The sequence below is a fragment of the Lycorma delicatula genome, chromosome 7 (genome assembly GCF_047948215.1).
Source record: "Lycorma delicatula isolate Av1 chromosome 7, ASM4794821v1, whole genome shotgun sequence".
NCBI classification, from domain to species: Eukaryota; Metazoa; Arthropoda; class Insecta; order Hemiptera; family Fulgoridae; genus Lycorma; species Lycorma delicatula.
This window is the reverse complement of record NC_134461.1, coordinates 110728795-110737181: the sequence shown is the minus strand read 5'-3', so window position 1 is coordinate 110737181 and position 8387 is coordinate 110728795. Positions and strand designations below refer to the sequence as shown.

Sequence of the window (8387 nt, the reverse complement as noted above, 5' to 3'; positions counted from 1 at the left end):
CAACTTTCTGGATTTGGGACCCAAAGGCAGCCACATTCCTTGTTCCCAACATATGAGTGAGGTACTATCTTGATTAAGATTTGAACCCGGGAACACTTGATTTCTTAATCAGCTGATTTATGATGACAAGTTTTACCACTAGACCAACTCAGCGGATTGGAAATATGTGAATTCATTGTAGTACTCGTAAAGTCCTTGTGTTTATATCTTTAGTAAAACCAGCCACCATTTATTCTAAATGTAAATATGGATAGTGAAAGGAATTTAAGACATTGATAGACATAGAAAGATAATATTATTTAAAAAACATTTTATTTAAAAAAATAAAATAAAATTATAATCATTTTCCATATTATACATTAACTGATTTTTTTTATTTATAATTACCATCATACCATTAGTGATTATCACTTAAAGCATTGTGTATCCCAGTCAACTGATCTGACATATTCTGTAATATTTAATATCTTTTCCAGTGGGCAAGGTGTTGGACAGTTTGGTATTTCTAATTCATAAGGTACTAACTCAGCAGCATGTGAATAAAAGAGCTGTGGAGAAAAAATAGAAACATATCAGCATTTGGTGCAATAAAACAATTTTAAATTATCTTATTCAAATCAATATTTCAGTTTTTAGGTTATTCTTCTTTTTTTTTTAAATTGTGTATTAGCTTAAAATTGAACCTAACATCACTATTAATCAGAACTACAGTAAAGTTCTTTTCATCTTTTTTCAGGCATAATAGTGATTGCTATCAAGGAAACTAGAAAAGTATTGTTCTACTCAATAAAAAAAAAAAATATTTTTTTTGGAATAGGGCAAGGCCTGTTCTTGTAACTAACAAAAATGATAAGCAAGTTGTAAACCCTTCATAACATCTTGTCCAGCAATAGTAAGTCAAATGAAAGTAGCAATAGAATATCAAGCATTCTTTTTCATATTTCTCAAAATTGGTCATAATTAGCATGCACACTTTTGCATGTTTTGAGTGAATAAAGAGAAAAAAGTGCAATGTAATATAATTCAATAAGAAGAGTAGTAGAAGTGGAAATGGATGTTTTCCTAATACAGTTGAAGAGATTTTGTGTGAATCAAAGTGAATCTATAAAAACTGTAATTAAATATGGTTCTGAAGATTTTAGTGTTTTTTAAAATAATAAATAAATTGATCACAACCCATTCTTCTAATAGGAAATGAAAAGTTTAAGTTAAATCTGATGATAGTTGTAGTATTCAATTTAAGTGGTATTACTGGTGCGGTGAGAACATTAGAATCCCATATATTTGAATTGATTTGAGTGTTATTTTCTGCCTATTCTAACATTGTCACTCTAACATTCATATTTCACACATTTCAGAGTATATGTATATATATATATAAAATTATGTAACTGAGATAATAGTAATTTTGGAATTGAACTTAAAATGTCAAGAAAATATAAAAGTATAGGGTGGAACACTTATTGATCAGTAGTAAGACTTTTTTAATGCTACTTCAATCACAGCTTTTCTGGAGTTTCCCTTTCTTTTTTATAAGCAGTTCTTTTTTCTATCCCTGAAACACCACACTTAACACCTGAGATGACCTATATAAAGATTATTATGTTATGATTTAAACAAAGTATTTATTTAAAACTTGGTACAATGCATCTATTTAGTTTCTATTTTAAGTAGAATGCATTTAACAACTCATTCACTAAGCATTTGCTCAAATGCTTTATTACATATAAGATGGTTGTTATATACGTAATAAGTTGTACATACCACCATTTATTTGGACTAGTCATGAGATTATAAGTTACCTCACTATCACAATAAATAGTCTTTTTACCTTCCTGGTCCCTCTATAGCTCATTTATTAATTTTCACCTATTTAATTTAAATCATTTGACAGCATTGCACTAGAAAATTCTCAAAAGTAAATTTTTGAAAATATATGGCAAGTAAATGAAATGATAAATGTAAAATTTACAAAAATTTCATGTAATTTGTTAATGTATGTACATATTTTACTGGATCCTCCTAGAGCAATGACATTAAGAGGTACTTTGCCTTTGGTGTATCTGAGGTTTAGTAAACAAGAATTTGTCTGTGGATTTGTTCAGAGGCTGCTCCTACACAGCAACTGTATAAAAAAGTCCACATTTAAGAATGAATTGCTTATTGGACAAAGTTAATCTCACATAATCATACATATATTCATTTGGTGATATGATTAATGCAAATTTACAAAAAAAATATATATTATATACATACTACATACAATAACATTTAAACATGTATTACTATAAAACATTTGTTTATATTGATCTAATGTAAATAGATAAACAATATAACAATACTTACTTTTACTACAAACTTATCATATATTCTATGCAATTCAAATATTACAGATGCTCCAAATTCAGGATATTCAAAATCATTAAACTCTAATGTTCTCAGGAAACTGTATACTGTGGTATCATGGGCTGAATATAAGAATACTTTGTTATTTTTATTATTACCTCTACTTTTTTCATAAAACTGATGAAGGATTTCTTTTACCATCGGTCCTGAAATTAAAAAAAAAAAAATTAGCTAAATAAACCATTGATTATAAAAACCTTCTTTTTTTTTTGCTTGAATGGGATTCAAACCTGGAACTCCAGATGAAAGGCTGAGACGCTACCACTCGATTACAAAATGTAAATGTTTTTTCCTTGAATATGCTTTCATTTATTTTTTTTTATATCCTCCTTAATAATAACAATGATATCAATTTACTTCTATTGTAATACAATAATCATATAATTTGTACTTTATCTTAAGAATAAAAATAATTAGAATGGAAATTAGGTACATCCATTGTTTTCTAACCTAGACAGTTTTGGATGTATCATAATAAAAAATTTTACAAATACAAAAAAGAAAAATTAAACATGGCATGATTATACTATAACATAATACATATAAAAAAAATAATTAAAAATATGCTTCAAAATTAAACAAATGAAAAGTTCTTCAACTAACTTATAAAGGTAGCAATGATAAATGGAATGATACATTTGTTCAAATATAATTCTAAATAACTGATTTACATTATCTAAAAGAAATAGATTGAGTAAATATTCAATGCGATAAAAAGTTATTCAGTCTGAAGAAACAATCTCAGTTTCTATTTTCTCCCTAAAAAAAAAAAGGGAAAAAAAACACATACATTTTTCATTGTAATTAAAACCACGAGATTTTTAGTTTTACTTTTCAACAGTGATTCATATTTAATTCATAAATATTTGATTAAACTTTTTTACATAGTAAATAAACATTTTACTAGTCCAAAAAGCAATTGATATCAGTTTCAACAAATTATTATTCAATTTTTGATCAGCCAAATGTAATTAGGTAGATTTCATAACAACGCTACCTATTGTAATGGATACCATGATTTGACTTCCAGAAAATTTATATATATATATATATATATATATATATACAGAAGGTTTCTAAAATGGTGTGCTGACTTTACTTTTTTGGATTCTAAACTAAACAAAAAATGTCCTTAGGAAAAATGAAAATTTCTCCTTTGTTCTTCCTCATCCACCATTTTGTTATTTTTTATATAAAAATTTATATCTGAAGTTCAGATAGAGGAATCACATTAATATTTTGTAAGTGTGTTGGTCTTGGTAACTTTATTACCAATTAAATTATCAAAAAATCAGGACTTACTACTTTTGCAGATTACTAAATGGGGACAATGTTTACTGTACTTCAGTAGGAGAGCTGACAATAATGATTGTGAATTGGTAATACCTTGGATAGCGTGGATATTATCATATGATGCCTACACTCTATTACTGCCTGTATCTGGCAATTTCTGGTATACCAAGCAAAATCCTAGAATTATAACCCATAATATGCCATTCCAAGTGAATTAAGCACAAGCTCTTCTTGTAGTTTCCTTCATGTCTTCTGTTGTTCATTTAGCATGATGTACAATTTTTTAAATTCTACCCCATAAGTATAATCTATGCAATTCAATTCTGTTCAAACAGTTAAAACTGTATTCACATTATTCCTTAAAAAGTTATTTTCAAAGAAAAACTTTGCTAATAATTTGTTTTCCAAGAATCTCAGCCTGTATTTTAGTATCTTTCCAAATAGAACTAGTAAAATAATCACTGATAATTCACCAAATTATTAATTCACATGAAAAACATTTTGCAATCATTAAATTATCTTCATTCGTGAACTGTGATTATAATTTCCAGTTTGATTGTAAATTGGAGATAAATATTTTTTAGTCTAGGTATATAAAAAAAAAATTAATTATAATAATTATTTAAGTAATAACAGAAATAACATTGAAGCCTATTCATGATCACACATAGAAGTTATAATTAAAATTCAAAACTGAAGATAATCAAAGAAGCAAAAGAGTCTAGTTGGTTAGTTGTATTGAATTAGTACATTTGAAGGATCACTTATTAGTATCAATAATGATATTAATCAATAAAATGGAGTTGATACTATGTTTAAATTATTTATGAGATTACATTTACTTAAATTAATAAAAAAAAAGCACAGACAAAATATATTTATTCTAAAAGTGCTTTTGTGTAGATTTCTACATCTTCAGTTTTAATTTTTCTTTCAAAAAATTAATTTTAAAATCTTACTTTCTTGACTGATAAGTAGTGATTCAAATTCTGTAGCTGCACCAAAATAAAAAAATATGAAAACACACAAATATCATTTCAGATATTTGTTATTTCTTCATTTGTAAAATTCTAAATGATTTTTATGATTTTTTTTTTTCAGGTATTCAGTTATGTTGATAACATAAGTCGATTTACTAAATTGAGTTTGAATAAAACTATTTGTGTAACTGATTATTCCACTGCTATTTTAACCGAATAGGATTTAAAATGACTAATTATATTAACCCTTCATCCACCACATGGGGTCTAGGTGGAAACCATATGCACTGTTTTTCTTCTGTGTATGTGCCATCTTTCTGTAAGAGCCTCTGGCTCTTGAGTACCTTCTTCCTCAGCTGTGCACCAGAGGTTGGCAAGAGTGTGTCCATCTGTGGGGTATGTAGCCTGTTCTTTTCTCAGGTTTATTTTCGAATAACGTGTCTGGGGTCTGAATGAACACCATGTGGTGGTTTGCATAACAGAAATTGGCATTTTAGGAAAATTTTTTCTTTAATTTTCCGCCATTTTAACTTTTTAAAAGTTTATATAATGTTTGCATGTTTTTGTATAGAGGATAAAATAAGTTACCTCCAGTATCTGGGTCATATTATGGGTAGAATTGGGCATGTTGTAACCACAACAAAGAGGTTTTACTTCTTTTCTTTGTCTACCTATTACTTTTCTCCTACACATTTGAAGAGCATTTTGTTGTTTCAGGTTCTTTTGCAAAAGATGTCACGTATAAGGAGAGGTTCTCATTTCATTGCTGAGGAGCAGATTAGATTAGAGAGACAAGAGAGAGAAGAGGCAATTGAAGGCTGTATTACTGAACAAGAAGTAGACAGTGAAGATGATGATACAACTTTGTCAAACGATGGTACAGATAATGACAAGTTCTTACTTGATGATGGAGATGAGGAAGAATATCAAGGAGATGAGCTTCCTTACAACTTTTGTCTCAGTCAGATTCAAGCTCTGAAGATGAAGACAGGAAATTTGTTTTGGGGAAGGATGAGCAGACTATTTGGATTACATCTACTCCACAAAGAAATATTGTTACTCATCTTCCGGCTGCAAGAGGGGATGCCCCCCTCTTAATACTTTTATTCATGATGCACCAGTCAGGAACCTTAAATTCCGAGACAGGAAAACCCGATGTCATTGAGTTCTATTTGATGAAGGGAGGAGTTGATTGCATGGACAACAAAGAGATAATACTCTAGTCATTGGCCCATGAGATATTTTTACGGTACACTTGACATAAGTGGAATAAACAGCTATTTTTTGTACTCCTTAGCTGGAAACAAGTATACTTGAGCAGATTTTTTTAAATCTGTCGCCTACAGCTTGGTTGAATTTTAAATGAAACATAGGGATTCTACTGAGAGGATTAGCGCAAAAAACTATGTTTTTTGGGGCTGAAAATAGAGCTAATTCTTGAAATTGAAGAAACTACCAATCATCCATCCATTGGTGAACCACCCAAAAAGAAAATGAGATGCCACATGTGGAAAAAAAAATAAAAGGATAAGAAAAAACAACAGATGTGTCAAATATAACCAACCAGTTTGCAAGGAACATGAAAAAGTCATTCGATCTTTGATAAAAGTAATACAGAATTTGAAGAAGACTGAATTTGTGATGGAATTTTGCAACAATTTTAATTATATGAGAAATAAGTCTGTGTTTATTTTCAACGTTTGATGCTTGTTATGTAAAGTCCGAGTTTATATTTAAAGTTTAATTTTCATTTTGTTATAGTCAGTTGTATAATATGTTATCTCTAGTGTCTGATAAGAATTGAATTAGTTAGAAAAGTTTCTATTTTTTTTGTTTGGGTTTGTTCAAGTTTATGTTTGCAAAGTTTGATGTTTGCTGAATTGGTTGAAAGTTAACAAAAATTTGATTCCAATCCATATATTTGAAAATTCCATTGTATCTAATGAAATTTCACATATTTTTTCTAATAAAAAAAAAATAAATTAAAGATATGAAAACAATCTTGATGTTTGTAATTTTAGTGTTTTATAAGTTTACCACCAAAATTTGTTTTTAAACAGTTTAATGTTATTTTCCTGTGATTCAAGTAAAGATAACCAATAAAAACATGATGGGTCCAGGCAAATCCCCCATTATTAAACGGTGTCCCGAATCTCCACATGGTGGACATAGGGTTAAATGACTATAATTAGAATAAAAGCAATTGAGAATGGTAAAAAATTTTAATAAATTAAATATATTATTTTTTTTTTATTTTTACATACCTCCAAAAAATCTTTTCAAAATCTTATTCCAGGTGAAACTTTTTGCACAAAAGTCTACCTTTGGTTGCATTTTTTCAGGATAAACTTTCTTAGTCCATTCTGGTAATTCAAGGTCATTCAATTCCTAGAAAATTAAAAATATTATGTTCATTATTTACTGATATTCTTAGGTTGTTGTAGATCGTTTGTTAACATAAATGTATAATGTTATATATATGAAAAGAAATTATTCAGTGAACATATAAAATCAGTTCACCTCTAACTATGATTCACTACTTCCTGCTCAAAGTGCACATTCACATTGTTAAATATTTTACTGTTGATGAATAGGGCTTTGACTAAACATATGCTGCTTGGTTAATCCATTATCAGTTGCTATTTCTGTAAAGTGTTGTAAAAAATGTTCAATTTCTTTTAGTTAATCCGCAGATTCGTACTGATTTTTTTTCTTAAAAGGAAAAGATTTTTCATCAATAATTTCCTAATACTGCTACTCTAATGCAGTCTGACTCACAATTTCATCTGCTCCTCATATTCTACATCATTTCTGTGTTGAAGTGAAAACTGTTAGTCTTCCTCACATTCTACATCAAGTAAATTAGTATTTTTACATAAGTAAAAATTATAATTGGGTTTTGTAAATTCTGTTGGTTGAAACGTTGCCTCAATATTCTTTGACAATAAAGGATTCATATTCCTTTGAATTTTATAAACAAGAAATTCAGAATTGCATTCAATTTGTTAAAAATTTGTCCTTTTCCCTGAATTAAAAAGAGAAATAGCAACCAATAACAGCCAGACTTCTTTACCTTACTCATTCAAAGTGAAAGGTACACAGAGTGTACAGGAAGCAAAATTTCTGGCTGCTTTAATCCTACAATTTCTGTTTTACTTAGGGAATATTTAACCAGGTGTGAATAAGAATAACTTAAAGCAATACATGAAGTGAAAGGGAATTATTCATGAAAGTGACTGGTACTATCAGTATAAACATTTTGAGGAAACTGTGTTTGAATTTTTACTAAGTAATAAATTGATAGTGATGTAGAGAAACTATTCCAAAATTTCTTGAAACTTTTTTTTTTGTTTTTGTAAGGATGTCATAGGCCAAGTTTTGTTTTATATAATTTCTTTTTTTAAATTTCCTTTCTTTGCTTAGTTGGTTACTCCAGGTTTTATGTGTGGTTTTGTCAATTTTTAATAAAAATTATAAAAAAGTTCATAGGATTTTTTTCATTTACATAATGAAATTCACCTGTTGAAGAATAACAGTAATGCTTATCATTGAAAACTTATTATTTCTATGTGTTGTCAACTAATGTCATAATTCTTTTCTTTAATAAAAAAAAAAAAAAAAATATGTGTTGTTTTGTTAAGAATTAAATAATATGATAAAAATCATAAACCTTAGATTATAATTGATTTGTAGTCTTGAGCCCTAAAA

The 8387-nt window shown here is 28.2% G+C and overlaps 1 protein-coding gene across 1 annotated transcript in view; it reads right to left on the bottom strand.

Moving 5' to 3' along the window:
* Positions 1-293: 293 nt before the first annotated feature.
* LOC142327649 (lysosomal acid phosphatase-like) overlaps positions 294-8387 on the bottom strand; it is a 31446-nt gene continuing 23352 nt past the window's right edge. The window contains exons 6-8 of the mRNA XM_075370867.1: positions 6944-7067; positions 2347-2552; positions 294-548 (exon numbers count right to left, since the gene is read on the bottom strand). Coding sequence (XP_075226982.1) covers positions 408-548; positions 2347-2552; positions 6944-7067 — 471 coding nt within the window. The 3' untranslated portion in view covers positions 294-407. The remainder of the gene's footprint in view (positions 549-2346; positions 2553-6943; positions 7068-8387) is intronic.